The sequence below is a fragment of the Ochotona curzoniae genome, unplaced genomic scaffold (genome assembly GCF_017591425.1).
Source record: "Ochotona curzoniae isolate NIBS_2020 unplaced genomic scaffold, NIBS_Ocur_1.0 contig_1302, whole genome shotgun sequence".
Taxonomy (NCBI): Eukaryota; Metazoa; Chordata; class Mammalia; order Lagomorpha; family Ochotonidae; genus Ochotona; species Ochotona curzoniae.
Genome location: NW_024465035.1, coordinates 18,177,581 through 18,194,712, shown reverse-complemented (window position 1 = coordinate 18,194,712; position 17,132 = coordinate 18,177,581). Strand labels below are relative to the sequence as shown.

At 41.7% G+C, this 17,132-nt stretch overlaps 1 protein-coding gene across 14 annotated transcripts in view; it reads right to left on the bottom strand.

The window, feature by feature from the left end:
* Nucleotides 1-17,132, bottom strand: part of CLASP2 (cytoplasmic linker associated protein 2) — a 160,505-nt gene that overhangs the window by 127,033 nt on the left and 16,340 nt on the right. For all 14 annotated transcript variants that reach the window (XM_040964567.1, XM_040964524.1, XM_040964531.1 and 11 more), the window contains exons 2-6: nt 15,803-15,881; nt 11,065-11,168; nt 8,790-8,881; nt 7,268-7,343; nt 5,746-5,843 (exon numbers count right to left, since the gene is read on the bottom strand). In XM_040964567.1, the coding sequence (XP_040820501.1) occupies nt 5,746-5,843; nt 7,268-7,343; nt 8,790-8,881; nt 11,065-11,168; nt 15,803-15,881 (449 nt within the window). The remainder of the gene's footprint in view (nt 1-5,745; nt 5,844-7,267; nt 7,344-8,789; nt 8,882-11,064; nt 11,169-15,802; nt 15,882-17,132) is intronic.

Here is a 17,132-nt window from a genome sequence, read left to right as displayed (position 1 = left end):
ACCAGCAGATTAAAGATCTCTCTTTTTCTTTTTTTTCCTCTCTCTCTCTTTCTCACTTTCTCTAACACTGACTTTCAAGCTAAATAAATAAATCTTTAAAAAGAAAAAACTGGTTGTTTTTTAAAAAGTCAAATCCTACAAGGGATTTTTAAAAATAAATTTCTAAACCATAATTTTACCTCCTCCATCTCACTAAAATCAGCAAACGCCAATTATTTGCAAATCTAAAAACATTTCCGTTAAAGACACAGCTCATGTTTCAGCCCTAGGGGTTGAGTGGTGATTCCAGCCAGATGCCCTACCTCTCTGATCCAGCTCCCTGCCACTGCACCTGACAGGCAGCAGACCATGGCTCAAATACTTGGGCTCCTGCACCTCTGTGGGAGAAGCAGATGAAGCTCTTGGCCCCTGGTTGCAGATGGGCCTAGCCTGACATTGTGGCCATTTGGGGGCAGAGAGGGGGGCGGTGAGCAATCAGATGAAAAGTCCTCTTTATTCCTCTCACTCTGTCATTGAATCCTTCAAATGAATAAATCTTCACACACACACACACACACACACACACACGCATGCACACAATTAACCATCAGCTATGGATTAGGAAAATGTGAAATTACTAGGGCTGACAGATAAAACATACTTCAAGGAATGTAGAGGGAGAAGCAAATAGCATTTACCAGAAAGACAGGTCAGGTCAAACAGCGTGGACAGCATCAAGCTCTCTCGGTGCCCGGGTACCCTGGGCAAAGACGCGCACCTCATCTCATCACCTCACTGCCAGCTCTCACCTCCTCTTCGCACGACACCCCACTCTCTTATCAGTCTCCTTTTCCTTTCAACACCTCTCACTTGATCAACTTCTCTGTGAAACTATCACCTCATTTTACTTGGCACTTATTGAGAAGAGATTAATCACCTGTTCAGAATTTTATAAGCCCATAACGTCTTACAATTAAAGCAAACCGACAAACTGAACAGTATAATTTTGTTTTTATCTGTTACTCAATGGATCTCTTCACATTCAATCATTAAGATCCAGAGATCCATTTTAGAAAAACAGACTCATAACTAATTATTACATGCTACATGAAGCAGTCTGCTGAAAATGGGGAGGGGGGAGGAGCAATTTAAAAGCAAAAAAGGAGAATCTAGGATCTTTTTAAGTAATTCTGAATACTGGATATAGGTTTTTGTAAAAAAAAAAAAACAAAAAAAAAACTCTTTATGCTCAAGAATTAAGAACGTGAGATACACGTCTCATAAGATATTTAAAATGCAAATATTTTTCCCATTAGATAAACTGCCTTTTACTTCATGATTTCCTTGAAGCATTTTTTGTTTTGCTTTTTTACTTATGCTTTTGGTATCACGCCCAAGAAATAAGTTAACAAAGTTTTATCATTTTAACTCCTATATTCAGTTCTACCATCCATTTTGACTTCATTTTTGGGCTGGTGTGAAAAACACATGCAACTTCATTCTTTTTCAAGCGGATCTGCAGTTTCCACAGCACCATTTGAAGAAAAAAAAAAAAGACATTTTTACCATTGAATGTCTTGGCATGTTTGATGAAAATTAATGGCTCCTAAAGGCAGTTCATTTCTGAACTTTTAGTTTAATTCATCTTCATCTAGTGTTTTGGCAGTACCATGTCAGAGTTTAGCGATGACAAAATATGACAGAAAAAAATTTTCAATTATCATTTCAAAGCTGTTTCAAGCTTTATAAATTACCCTTAAGTTTCCTTAGTTTAACAAAGAATAGGTTTTATATATATATATATGAAGGTCAGAAGACCTAGAAGACCAAGAAGGGGAAGGGGACAGGACAAAGGCAGCAGATCTTGAGAGGCAAAAATGCCCTTCCGGGAATGAGAGCTGCAACGTGACCACCGAGGCAAGCGACTTTCTAGTTTTAAAGCAAGTAAGTTCTATTCGGGAAAATGTTTACCCTGGAAACCATATGCCTGTGGCAAAAGGAAGCACATAAGCAAACGGGAAAAGATCAGAGGAACAGTCTGAAAAGGGGAGGAAGCCGAAATGAATCCATGTTTTACCTTCTAAAAGCTTAGGAAGTCTTTAAGATATGTTCAACGCTGTGAGGACTTAAAAAATACTACTTATAAAATGCATATGACCTTACAGTCATAGAAAAAGAGAGAAACTATGGCAAGTTTCAAACAGTGAAGTTTCACCATCTGCTTGAGAAGCAGAACTCACGTACCCACAAGGTTCCGCCCCAGCTTCTAGCACGCAGAGAAAGCATCGCTGAGGACCCGCGCCCAGCAGAGAGCACCAAGGTAGAGCCAAGAAGCCTGCAGCTTCCCACCTCCCACTGCCCCAGGCGCCAAGTCCTCTTCACCTGCAAAGTGACCAGCCACTTCTTGAAAAAGAATTCCTTACTTATTTAACTTGAAAGGAAGAGTGAAAATGAAGAGAAAAAAAAGACAGAAAAGAAAACGGACACTTTCTGTCTGTTGGTTCAGTCCCCGAGCAGGGACCAAGCTGCCGAGCGGGGACCAAGCTGCCATCAGGAGACAGGAATGCATCCAGGTCTCCCACACGGGCAGCAGCAGCCTAAGCACCTGGACGGTTACCTGCTGCCTTCTGTGATTAGCAGGTGCTAATCAGATGGAGGATGCCAGTGTCACAAGAGGCGGCTTACCTTGCTAAGCTACAACACCAATCCCAGAAAAATCTCTTAGAGAAGGGGAAAACGATAAAAGTAGATTAGGTAAATAAGTCATTGGCCTAATTCAGTAACAACATTAAAGTCTTGGCTACTTGCACAAGACAAAACCCTTATGAGGAATTTAAGGAGAAATTTTCCTTTAATAATTGAAATTACCAAAAATAAGTCAAAGCAGAAAATAGCATTGTGCCATAATGGGCTAAGCCACCTTCTGCAGTGCCAGCACCCCAATGGGCACAGGTTCTCATCCTGACAGTTGCGCTTCAGACCCAGCTCCCTGCCAATGTGCCTAGGAAACAGGCACAGGGACAGTCCAGGTGTTTGGGCCCATTCACCAACATGGGAGACCAAAAACAAACTCCCAGACTTCAGTTTCATTTTGGTCCAGGCCAGGCTACTGTGACCACCACGAGAGTGAACCACTGGATAGAAGATACCTCCGCCAAAACCCCTGTATCTCTCCTTCTCTGTGACTCAAATTAAAAACAAAGTACATGCGAGGTGAGGATCTTAGCCACTGGGTCACCACACTGGGTCCAAAAAAGCATTTTAAAAATACTTTTTGCATAGTGGTTAAAGTCCTCACCTTGAATGCACTGGGATCCCATATAGACACCGGTTCTAATCCTCCAAGTCCATTTCCCATCCAGCTCCCTGCCTGTGGCCTGGGAAAGCAGTCGAGGACGGCCCAAGACCTTGGGACCCTGCACCTGAGTGGAAGACCCAAAAGAGGCTCCTGGCCCCTGGCTCCTGGCTTTGGATTGGCTCAGCTGCGGCCACTGCGGCCACTTGGGGGATGAATCATCAGATGGAATATCTTCTTCTCTGTCTCTCCTTCTCTGTATATCCGCCTTTCCAATAAAAAAATAATAAAAATAAATCTTTAAAAAAAAAACCTGCTGGGCCCGGCGCAGTGGCGCAAGTGGTTAAAGGTCCTCGCCTAGCACGCCCGGGATCCCATATGGGTGCCGGTTCTAATCCCGGCAGCCCCGCTTCCCTTCCAGCTCCCTGCCTGTGGCCTGGGAAAGCAGTGGAGGACAGCCCAAAGCTTTGGGAGCCTGCACCCGCGTGGGAGACCTGGAAGAGTCGGGCTCACTTGGGGAGTGAATCATCGGATGGAAGATCTTCCTCTCTGTCTCTCCTCTCTGTATATCCGCCTTTCCAATGAAAAAATAATAAAAATAAATCTTAAAAAAAAAAACAAAAAACCTGCTTTTTGCAAGTAGAAACCAGAGAAAACATTTTTTAAAAGATCCAATCGAGGGGATGATAAAAATCTGAGCCAATATCAATGAAATGAAAAAATGAGAAATCGATACAGAAAAAAAAATCAATATAACCAAAAGGTGATTCTTTGAAAACATCAATAAAATTGATAAGCTCCTAGCTAGCCCAATATAAAGGAGCAACAACAGAAATCACAGCTGACCGCTGAACAAGTGATAATAAAAGTGGGGTCCTGACTCCCACCTATTCAAAAACCCACACAGAACTTCTGACTGCAGAAACTTTACTATGATTGGCCTGTTGTTGAGCCTTAACAGTAACAGCAGACAGTCAAGTCCCCCATGTTGTATGCTATGTGTGTGACAGATGGGGGCAAGAAGCATAACATCATTCAGGGCTATAAGCAATTCAGAAGTGAGGAAACTGCTAAGGAAGGCAGAGAACATTAGCATTCCAAGGCATCTCAAGCAGACACTAACAAGACCCGAGTTCAGAGACCAGGAGGAGCTACAGCACGACAGGATATGAAGGCTAAGGAGTTATGATTGAAAACTGTATCTGCATTTCTCTGGATCATAAATGGCACGCTGTGTTGTCTGTACACGTCTTTATAATTTTAACTTTGTATAAATGAATTCTTTATATTTTACACTAAAGGACGTATCCATACGTATTTTACACATTCGTGATACATTTTCAAAAATATACTCCCCAGCTAGGTTAACCTATGATTTTTTTTTTACATTGCTGCAAACCTTAAAAAAAAAAGTCTTCATATATGTGAACCACCACAATTCAACCTTGTTTTATTCAATTTCAACTGTAGCAATATCGGTAATAAGAGACGACATCATCACAGATCCCACAGAACCACAAAGATAACACAAAGGAAGCGGTGAGCATGAGGCACAGAGGGTTAGGCTGCTGATGGTGATACTCACGTCCCACATCCGGGGGCCTGGTTCAAATCCTAGCTACTCTGAACTTCCAATTCAGCTTCCTACTATTGCACTTGAGATGCAGTGGATGGTGATGGCTCAAGTACATGGTCCCTGCCACTCACATCAAAGAACGTCTGGGGTTGGTGTAAGTATTCGTTCCTGTGACCCACGCCGGGGAATCTATGGAGTTCCTGGCTTCTGGTCTCAGCATAGCCTAGCCCTGGCTGTTGGCAAGCATTCAGGGAATGAAGCTGACAGTACACCCCACCTTGCCACTCTGCCCTTTAAAGATAAATTATTGCATCAAAAGACACAGAAAGAACACTGAAATAATCCAATAGCCATTCATGATTCAGTAACCAGAAACAGAGAGGAACTTGCTCAAACTGATGAATATTTCCAAAACACCTACAGCTACAAAGGAGACCTGGAGGAGCCTCCTACCTCCTGGTTTTCTGTCTCTCCTTCTCTCTCTCTTTCCAATAAAAATAAATAAATCTTAAAAAAAAATAGTGCCTGAATCTTATAAAGCTTTTTGATACCATGTAAACTATACAGAACTTTTCAATAATGGGCATTCAAAAACCACTTAACAAATTAATGAATAATTTTATCAAATCCTTACTTGAGTATTTTCCAAATAACCGCCACATGGTATCAAGGGATAACTATACTTACACATTAAATAATACAAAATGAACAAACACATGATCAAACAGTAATAAAAAAATTAGTAAAATCTTAAATAACTCAAATGGTATTAACTTGTATACACATCATTTGATATCTTTTGAATATTAATACCATTTCAAAAATTTAAGTATTTGTAAAAACCTTTGAAAAATTGTAAAGCTAGCAGTGAAATCATAAACAAATTTAGACTTACCTAGCAGGAGGAATTCCTCTTGCATAAAGATCCACTCTCACTTTCTCTCCCACATGTCTATAAATCTCGACTATAGCCAATACTGCAGCATCTCTCACCTATAAAAGAATTAGAACTTCTCACTAAACTTACACACGATAAAATGTCTCACTTCAAGGTAAAATTATACTAGCAGAGATTATGGCATGTCAATGGCAAAAAAAAGAAGGGGGAAGATTACCAAGTCTCTAGAAAAATCTACGACAGGCTAAGTCTAGCAAAAGTCTTTCAGAAGTCTAAAACAACTGATAAAGTTACTGATCTGGCTTTAAAAAAATCTTTTCATAGTAAGATTTTATAGATAACTGATCAATAAAAGCATTAGAGTTAATATACTTTCCCAAAATAAAACTGCTTTTAAATAATGTGATCTGAACTTCAAAAGATTATTTTGCTCCAATGTTCAAAGCAGCATTATTAACCATGCTGAAACAAAGTAGAAACAAACCAATCACCCAACCACAAGTGAGTGAAAGGAAAAAAGTGTTACCTGTGTGTAAACGTATACAACAGAACACTATTCAGCCCTAAAAAGAAGAAATTTCTCACAAATACAATATAACATGGACAAGCCCTGAGGCATCACGGTAAGTGAAATAACCCAGACAAATCAGGTCAAATACATCACGATTCAACTTCAGTGAAGTAATATATAAAAACAAGAAGCAGAACAGTGTGGTTTGTAAGACCTAAGAAGCAGGAGGAAATGGGAAGTTGAACTGTTCAATGAGTACAGAGTTTTACTTTGGCAACATGGATGGTGGAGATGGTCACAAAACAGCGCAAGGACAGTCTACACTTGGAAATATTTTACCATAATTAAAAAAAAAAAAACCAAAAGCATGCATTCAGGAATCTGGCAGAGAGCACTAATAAATTCCCTTGCACAGTTAAACTGCAAAGGGCAACTCAGGCGATAGCGGGATTCTCTCCTCTAAACGTCCACAAAGGCAGGTAGGTCCTGAAAGGAGCGAGAATCCTTACTCAGCATCATGCCAAACGGCCAAATGGCCAAGCCGCGTCAAAAAGCCTGCAGCCAACTTCACCGGGGGTGAAGGGATCAGACCACCAGCCTGTATTCCTACAGTGTAGACCGCACAGCAAAGCCCTAGGGAGTGATGAGCCACTGATGTGAACTTCCTGCTAAGTCGGATGATGGTTACTGCCAAAAAGTTGTTACGCAATAATATTCAAGAATAAAGAAAGGAAGCTAAAAACTGTCTTCAAAATTAACATAATTTTTTTTCATCTCCCAAGATCAGGTCATTAAGTTCCATATGTCCTTAATACTTGCTAATTAACAAACTGAAGCAATTTTCACAAACTGTAATGTTTTGAAAGCTATTAGATTATTTTTAAAGGAAGTAAAATCCTGATTTCACTACCCGTATTCCATCCTGTTTCTTTTTGTTAAGTTAAAGGCACTAGAAAAGAATTATCAAGAAGTTAGCAAATGTTCAAATGCAAACAAATTTTTGCTTACCTGACTATTAGAATCTCCAAATAGGACACATAAATGTGGTACCAATTTGCTGAGGACTAAAGGCTGAGCCCCAAAACTAAATTTGAGGGAAAAAAGAATAGTTATTTGCCTTTAATTAAACAGTAAACAAAACATAGTCTTATCTTCTTATCTACATTAACACAACCTAATATAACCAACATGGTGGAGAGGATGAACACGTATCATTAAAAGATGAAGGATATGAAACACAAGCAAAAAATAATTCTAAATAATGTAAACTTGAATAATCATGACTGAATGAAAACTGTAACAAAGGATTGACCAGGGCAAAACGATCAACCAATGGCACTCTTAAACCTCCAAAAATATCAATTAAGAAAAAAAAATCTAGGCTTTAAGCTTCTTGAAATAGTGGCTTTTTTAGAGTATGGTCTCAAATAAATTTGTATTTCAATGGAACAGTTGAAAGATCTTTTTTTATGCTTCTTAATGTTTTTGACGAGGTCATAGGTTGAAAGCAGATGACACGAGAGCCCCAAATCAAATCACAGAAGCTGTGCAGAAGAGGAGCACTTACAGGCTCTAGATGGCAGAAAGGATCTCAGAGCAGTGAAAGGAAATAAACCAAAGTACTGTTAAGAAAAGGAAGCAACAATACAGGAGAAGCTCAGCTGTTACGCATTCCTTAACATAGTGCATCAAGTCTGAAAAGTAACTCAGAACAGGAACAGCCCCTGTTACACTTCTTCAGTGTTAGCTCTGAGCCACCCATACCTTTCAAGAACCCTGCAAAATGTTGCACAAGACTTTCTAGTAACCTGGGAAAGTCTTGTCAATTTATGATTTCCCCCCCCCCCCAATGGCTTATTTTATTTACTTGAAAGGCAGAATTATAGAAAGGGAGAAGAGAAGGAAATACATCTTCCATGCACTGGCTCCTTCCCTAAATGGTCACAATAGCCTCAGCTGGAGCAGGTGGAAGCCAGGAAAGAATCTGCAACCCCATCCAGGTCTTCTATGTGTCAGGTGCCCAGGCCCCCAGGCCAGCACAATGGCTTGCCCAGGTGCAACAGTCAGGAGCTGTATCAGAAGCAGAGCACCTCGGATTGAACCCATGTGGACCCGACAAGAGGAGGCTCTTTAGGCTATGATTTTGTAGTGAGTCACAGTGTTCTATAGGAAACCCAGAGCCAACTGGAGAAAGGGCTAGTGGCAGAGTGGCTACAATACATGACATCCTAATGGATCAGGAACCATCCCAAGTTAGATCATTACAGACAGACATCCTAAAACCCCACGTTAGCAGTTTTGTAATATTCTATTCTGAGTGGTTTCAACTAACATAACTAAAGAAAAAAGGAACAAAAAGTGTTAACAGAGTGATAATCCAGAAACTAACAAAAACAGAATATATGCAATTAAGAGCAAAGATATCAAAAACTTCTGAGCTACAAATCAATTAGTAACTATTTAAAATTTGATTAAAATAAATTTGGGGGAAAATAGAAAACAAGGCTATTTATAATAATCATAAACTTACGTGTTTAATGTTTCAATAAGACACAGACACACGCCTTCTCGAGATCGGAAATTCTTGTGTTTAAAGCCAGAAGCCAACAGTCCCCAAATATACTATTTGAAAGAAAAGTGAACATGTGTAATAATAATTAAGTGATGCATGCGCGAATGTTTTTTCTTTTCTTAACCTTATTATCAACCCTACTGATAAGTGAAATGTTATTCCTTATTCAAAACGCTTGGGACCAGAAATGTTTTATGCTTTAGATTTTGGAATATTTATATACATATAATGAAATACCTTAGAGATGACAAATAAGCCCAAGATAAAATTTATTTATGTTTCATCTGCACCTACTCTCTTACCATGATGGCAATTTTATACAGTATTTTGAGTGGACTGTGTGTTCTTGCTGCAATTTAACATGTGACACAGAGTGTGGAATTTTCCATGTGGCATCATTTCAGCCCTTAAAACATTTTGGACCGGGGAGCAATTAGGATTGAAATTTTGGATTAAGGATGTTCTCAACCTATATTTACAAATTTTTCCAAGCCAAATTTAAGCTTTACTTGCTTTCATCCATTTTTTAACAGCTTAATCACATTTTAGTCTTTATTTATATATTGTTCACTTTAGATTTCAATTATTCTCAGGAGAACTACGTCTAAAACCTTAAAAACATAGAATTCTATGTACAGGATGTTTTTTAATGCGCTAGAAGCCTTGAATAACAATGCTACCATTATAAGCCCAAGAGTCCAGTAAACATCTAAATCGCCCAACATTGCCTAGCAACTACTACAGACTATGAATGGAACAGCCTTTCCCCCCAACACTGTATAATTAAGGCTTTTCTCTTAATAATATTAGACCCAAAAACAGAAATCTATTCAAGCAAGTCATTTTTTGGTCACTTACTATTAATTTTCCTTTGGAAAAAAAAAGTTGTCTTAAAAAAATCCTAAGTGTGACTAACAACTCAATAACACCATCTCTGGAAGATTATTATATGTAATTATTTATATAAAGATATTTCAAAAATTCATACAAAATAGAATTAAAATTAAAATGCAAAAAATTTTGAAAGTCATATATATATATATTTTGCAATATGAGCTTTTTATGAATGATTAATGACCCCCTCATGTGCACAGAGTTTAAAAATTTCAGCACCAAAATTATTTTTTCATTTTGCTTTCCACAAACTTTTCGAAGCTCTCTATGTGTAAAAATGTCCTTTATGGTATTCTTTGTAATAGCAAAAAGTCAAAAAGCAAGCTAAAATGTAAATCAATCTCCATTAAACTGCTAAAGCAGATTTATTTCTTACATAAAACATTCAAAGAAACTTTATTTTCATCACTTGAGTTTCTTACAAAACATACATACTATCATTTTTAAGCTCCACTTTTAAGTCACATGATATCACTGTGCATTAATATTCTGATTTTCTTCCCACTTGTCCTTTTCTCTACATGTCAATTTTTATTTATTTATTTATTTATTTTTAATTTTTATTGGAAAGGCAGATATACAGAGAGGAGAGGCAGAGAGGAAGATCTTCTGTCTGATGATTCACTCCCCAAGTGAGCGCAACGGCCGATGCTATGTCAATCCGAAGCCAGGAACCCCTTCCGGGTCTTCCACATGGGTGCAAGGTCCCAAAGCTTTGGGCCATCCTTGACTGCTTTCCCAGGTCACAGGCAGGGAGCTGGATGGGAAGTGGGGCCGCTAGGGTTAGAACCGGCACCCGTATGGGATCCCAGGCGTTTAAGGCGAGGACCTTAACCACTTGCACCACCGCCCCGGGCCCATGTCAATTTATTTTTGTTTCCCTTCCAAAAATCCTCCAGAAGTGTAAATTATTTCTACTGTAATCATAAGATACAGGTTGCTGTCATAACATACATGCCTTATTACAACTAGTAACCACCAGTTAAAATTAAAGTGTTTTAAATATTCTTGGTAAGAGTTGCAGAAATTAGCACTCAATAATATTCACAAAAACATTTTAGAATTGCAACTTGGAAAAACCAGAAGAATTGTATAAATCCACTTTTATTTTAAAACAGCATTACAGAGTAGAAAATAAGAAAAAGCAAAGACAAAAATGCAAGCAAATCAAATACCAACACTCAATTTCTTGAAAGCGTATGCAATTTAAATAATCCATTATTCAAAACTTTAGCTTTCATGCCCCATCAAGTTTTAAATGCCTTTGTGCTAAGTACTATCTATCTTTACTGAGTTTATCACCAGTTAGCGAGAACTGAATTCTGAACTGCAGGCCTACCATTGGTGGTGCCACCTGATCCATCAACTTCAGGATCAGCGTCTGGGCTTCGTCTCGGACCTTGTCCTTAGCATCTCCCATCCTGTCTACTAAAGCTTCAATAACTGTAGAAAGAGAAGAGGGAAAAGAGAAGATGTTTACAATTCATCTCCATAACAAGCGGCAATTATTTTCCGAAATGAAGTCAGGAGGGAAAGAAATTAAAAGTTTTAAGTTTTTCACATTCATGAGTCCAATCCAAATCACAAATTTCAAAATATATGCAACAGGAAATGTACTTACAAAGATGTTCAAAATCAGGCAAAGTAAACATTATTGTACTTGTACAGAACACAGATGGCCAAGTTCTAAGGACAAGTGGGAAGACGATTAGCCCAAAAGTCATGAGTTACCTAGAGCAGAGGAAGGAAGCAACTGCTGGTGTGGGGACAAACGGAGGGGAACATTTAGACAAATGGTAGAGTGCTATAGTTTCTTGACTTGGGCATAGCTGAATGTTGGGTTTTATAGTTATTCTCCAAACCATACATGCCTCATATGCACTACACTGTATGTATGACATATTGACAAAAGCAAAATCCCCAGCTGTCGCAGGTTAAGGCTTTTCTACAACTGTCCTAAAGTCTGACACAGGAAAGCCAGATTAGAGATCATTCTTGAAGAGTTGTCAGGATCAAGGTTTTTAAAGCCACAAAGAATCAACAAGGCACCACAAAGAAGACATAACGTGGTAGGGAGTGAGTGGATGGATAGCAGGATGGACAGAGGTAGGATTCAGAGGGAACAGGTTCAAAATACAGCTCAAAAATATTTTCCTTTAACACCTTTCATTTTCATTGCAATCTGGTGCAATTTCACTAATCCACGTGAGCATGAACAATAACCACTTCTTGTCTATTTCCTCACTGAAATATGGGTAGCAGTACCCCTCTCCGGGAATACCTGAAAACTCAGTGCTAGCACCTGCACAGCACAGAGCCCTGAGCACAGGAGCACTCCACATCAAACACCTCCTCTCGCCAGCATCACTACAGCCTGCTCACTCACAAGCAGATCGGCTGGCTTTCTCTGCACGTTACAGCTACAGAGGCCAAGGTTAGCTCAAACCAGGGAAAGAGGAAGAAATTAACTCCGAAAGACTCTGTTTCTCTAGTTTATTTATAGGTATGTATAAATGAATGCACTGGCAATTCAAAGCCAATGTATTTGTCCACAATGTAACAACCAAAGTCAATGTGATGACCATCACTAACACCTAAAGAAAAGAGCAATGCATTCTTTTAGGAAGAGGACTAATGTGAGATGTCAACTGTATTACATGGAATATGTTTCTCAAAATCTGAAACTTAATCAAGGAAATGATTGTGAAAGAAAAGAAAGCCCTTGACATAAAACCCTAAGCCTAGTCATCAGACAGTGGTAGTGTCCGTCACTGGAACAGCGAACATCCTTCCCATGTTGTATTACTAGCCCTAGAAGAATTTAGTAACAGCCATGAAATATGCTTTTACGAGATTCCAGTCTGATCTTACAACAATTCTACGAAACAGAGCAGGGCATTCCCAGGTGTTTGCAGTGACCAATGCATGTGTAGGCTGCTGGACCCCACACATAGGAGTCAGGTCTGGGGTCACCTCTGGTGAGGTTACCTTGGGGACACCCCCACAAACAGATCGCTGGGCTCAGAACTCCAATCACAAGGAAAACCGCAAGATCTGTGGTATGAACATGCAGTGCACATGTCAGAACTGGAGCTCCTCAGTTGCTGAGGCCTGGTCAGTGGACAGCACGTACAGATGCTCATGAGGAACATGAAACCAGTTCATTGAGGCCTCAGAGGACGTCTGGTACCATGGAGGGCAGAACAAACTGGACAGCTCTCCTGGCCAAGCTTTCACAGCAAGTATCTGGGCAGGTGGAGACTCTAAGGTGGACTATGTCACCCAGTGGACTGTGGAAGGATTTCTTCATCCTTGGAGCAACAAAATCAACAGCATCTCAGAACTATCCAAACCACTTGAGCAGAAGTCTTGGAACACACTCCACATCGGGGACCCTGGGATGACACTGGGTGGCCGTGCCCCATTGCCGGATACTGATGACGTTGAACTGCGGGAAGGGGCCCTCTCCCCTTCTCTCCCCACTTTCCCCACATATCAGCAGGAAAAAAAGGAGATCAGAAACAATTGTCTTGCCTACTGTCCCTATTCCTCACCTCCCCCCGCCCTAATCGCGGGTCCAACATGGACATGTACCCCTCTCGACTATGTAAACATCATTAAAAATAAAATTAAAATAAATAAAAACTAAAAAACCCACTCACCACAAGTTTACTGCTACAGTTACTAAGTTAAACAAGAAATTCACAAATTTTAAAAATCGGAATCTTTTCAACACACATTCTCTTGGACTTGAAGAACAAGATTTTATTCCTAGTTCTACTTTGCTGTTAATTATACAAGATAATTAAGTTGTCAGAACTTCGGTTTCTTTACGTGTAAAAGGAGAGTTGAAAGGACTTTTGCCAAGCCCAAAACATGCATTCAAAAGGGGCACCAATCTTCCCTAGAGATCTAAATAAAATAGACTGTCATTAAACATGATGAACATCCTCAGACGGATCCCAGTCATCTAGAACAGAGCTTTCACTCCAAAGGTTCATAGTAAGAACATGTTAAACAGCTTTTTGCCCCGGCTCACGAGCCAGCCTTGTTGGGTTTTGGAGCACGGGCTTGCAGGAGGCTTAGGGGAAGATGCTTAGTGGCGGTATGCAGGGACATGGTGGCTTATACCCAGGAAGGAGGAACAAGCCTGTGGATCTCCCCACTTGCTTGGTCCTGGACAGTCGGGAGAGGTGAGAGGAGAGCCCCAGGTTAGCATGCCTGCCTGGTGTGCCGGTAGAATGGGCTTCGGGAACTTGGAATGGACTTGGATCTTGGGTGAACAAAGGGCTGTAGGTCAACACATGAGCTAGGAGCTTGGAACCCATTTGGCCAGGCAGGGCTCTGGACCCTCACACCACCCCGGCAGAAGACTGGGCTCCGGAAGGCTGGCTGGAGGACCCATGTGCTCCCAGGGGCAGGGACTGGGGGTTGATCAGGGAAGGGGGCGAGCAGATGTGTGGGTGGGAGTGTGTTGCAGGTGAGGAATGACTTCTGAGGGACTTCCATTGGTAAGGCCACTGTACTGGCAGGTAAGTGAGGGGGCTGAGACTGAGCAGTTTGCAGGAGGGAAGCTGGAGGACCTTTCTGGGTCAGACCGATGTACCTGCCCATGTGGGAAACCTGAGCTAAGCTAGTTAGCATGGCCCATCAAGGACCACCACCCACGGACACACACTAAAGTTAGAGCTGGGGGCCAACCAGGCAGGGCTAGATCGCAGTACCTGCCAGTGAATGTCAGAACAGTGGATGGGCTGTGACACTAACCAGCATGTGAGAAAACCAGGTCTCAGGGCAGATTCTGTGGGCTCACCACTGGGGAACTGCAATTTCTGCTGATTTGCTCAACAGCTGGGGGGTAGTGAAAGGCTGACTTAGGCATGATCATTGAGCCCTCTGACACTCATGGGTACTGGGATTGGAAAAAGGCCAGGATGGCCCAAGCTGCAGCACCCACAGGCACACACAATAGGGTGTGGGGCAGGCTGGGCAGGGCCGCAACATCACCAGCTCATACAAAAGCTGAGACAGATGAGGCAAGCTATGCTAGTTAAAGGTCTATTATCTGCCGGCACATGTGAGATGAGGGTCTGGAAGTGGGGCTGGAGGAGGAACATGGGCAACTCCCCTGGGGAGACGCAGCTCCTGCCGGTAAGCATGTGATTCAGGCCTGGGTGTTGGTCAGGTCAGGCAAGGTAGCCACCAGTCGGCAAGTGTGTGGGCTGGTTCATGGGGGAGGAGGAGCAGACCTGACAGTGCCAGGCCAAACCTTAGCCCACTGGCATGTGCAGGAGCCAGGGTGAAGTGTGGGTCATGCCAGCCAAGGCTACCAACCACACCAAACACTTGGTTTGCAAGAGCCAAGGATGGGGCAGACTGGGCAGGGCTAGGCTACAGTACCCATTAGCAAGAGTTGGGACTGGGGGCAGGCTGGGACAGGCCAGAATGCAGCATCCAGTGGCAAAGGCCAAGACAGGAGAAGAGCTATGCTGAGCTGGGTCACAGAAAACGCTGGCATGCTCAAGATCTGTGGCTGGGAACAGGCCTGGTTGTGGAGCCAAGAGGACGCTCCAGCTGGGTTGTGGTTCCCACTGGTGAGCGTGAGAGCCAGAACGGGGGCGGTGATCCGGGCTGAACATGACTGCAGTGTTCCTCAGCATGGAAGTGAACTGGGCCTGGGGTGTGCCAGACTGGGCTAGACTCCAGCACCCCCTGGTGCTCATGAGAGCCAGGGCAAGTGTAGGACAGGCTGGGCTAGGTCTTAGTACCAGATGAACCACAGGAGAGCTGTGTCTGAGTGTGGACAGGTGTGGCTGGGCTATAGCACCCAACAGTAAGAGCCGGATGGGTATGGGCTGGTTGGGTAAGACTAATATTCCTGCCAGGACATGAGATAGACTAAGTCAGCCTGGACCAAGCCCCCACTGATATGCACATGAGATCTGCAAGTGGGTTAGATGTCTAGGTTGTACAAAATTATAGTTTTGAATTTTCAGAAACTTAACTCTGTTAAACAAAAACTAAGAAAAATATTCACGATGCCAAACACTATAATAAATTTTAAATAATTGACTTACCCATTGCTACATAGGATTTAAATCGTGTTGATAATTTATCCACAAAGGCACTTAAAATTTCCAATGCCATTAATGATACCTGCAACAGAAAGAGGTTTCAATAAATACAAATTACTGATGCATACTTTGACATTAGCATATAATTTCTGATATTAAGATCTTCATAAACTAGTGTACCTATTTAAAAAAAAGTAAGACTGAAGCATTCCAGAAGAAACAGTCATGAGGTTAGAATATGCCATTCTCAAAGGGTTCGATAATAACAACTCATAAATACACAGGAAGAGAGTGATAAAGTCTATTTAGCAAAAATGTTAATTGGCAAATCAGGTGAAGGCAACACTGAGCATACTTTGAAATCCTCCTGTATCTTTGAAGCATGTTTCCTAAATAAAACATTAACAATTTTTGAGAAGTGCTTTCAATAGGAAGAAATTTCAGGTTTTATGCCGAATATAGAAACTATGAGGGTAAAACCATCACTCCCACTCTAGCAAGTAGAAAGGAGATCATTTGGAGCCAGTGTGCAGCACAGCACGATGAGCTACCACCTGTGATACAAGCATCCCATAGGAGCGCAGGTTCGAGTCTTGGCTGTTTCACTTCAGATTCAGCTCTCTGTTAACGCGCCCAAACAGCAGCAGAAGACGGCCCAAATGCTTGGCCCTCAATATCAACATGGGAGACTTGAATGAAGCTCCTGGCTCCTGCCTTGGGGCTGCCCACCCTTGGCCATTTGGGGAGTCGCCCCCATGGATCATTCTCCATGTCTTTTTCTCTCTCTCAATCTGCCTTTCAAATAAATAAATAAGGCTTTTAAAGACAGATATACCCTGCTGGCATAGGTCTGTGGGGAGGAAGCATGCCCTTGCAGGAAAATGTTTTCAGAACCCTTGTCCTGGAAGAAAATAAAGTTTGAAGCTGACTGCAGCAAAAACATCAAACATGCTAATCATGCCACAGGTAAAATTCTCAACTGCTGAGCAAAAGAAAAAGAGCCTCCTCTCGGGGGAGACGCGTGTACCACTGGAAGAACGGGTGTTCTCTGGGTGAAGCTTCATCTCAACACTCAGGAACAAGAGGCATGCTCAGTACAACAGCGGCCACCTCCAGGGAAGGGGAAAGACTGTGGGGAGAAAAACATCCCAAAAGCAGAGGAGATAAGACCTAACACTAAGGAAGACCTGAAATCAGAGCACAGAAAATTAGAGAAGATAACCAACTAACCGACTGGAGGATCTAAAGCAAAGGCTAATCAAAGGCAAACAAGTAACCGCAACATCCAAGCCTACTCTGACCCGACCAGGCAGACTGCAGTAAGCAGCTCCAT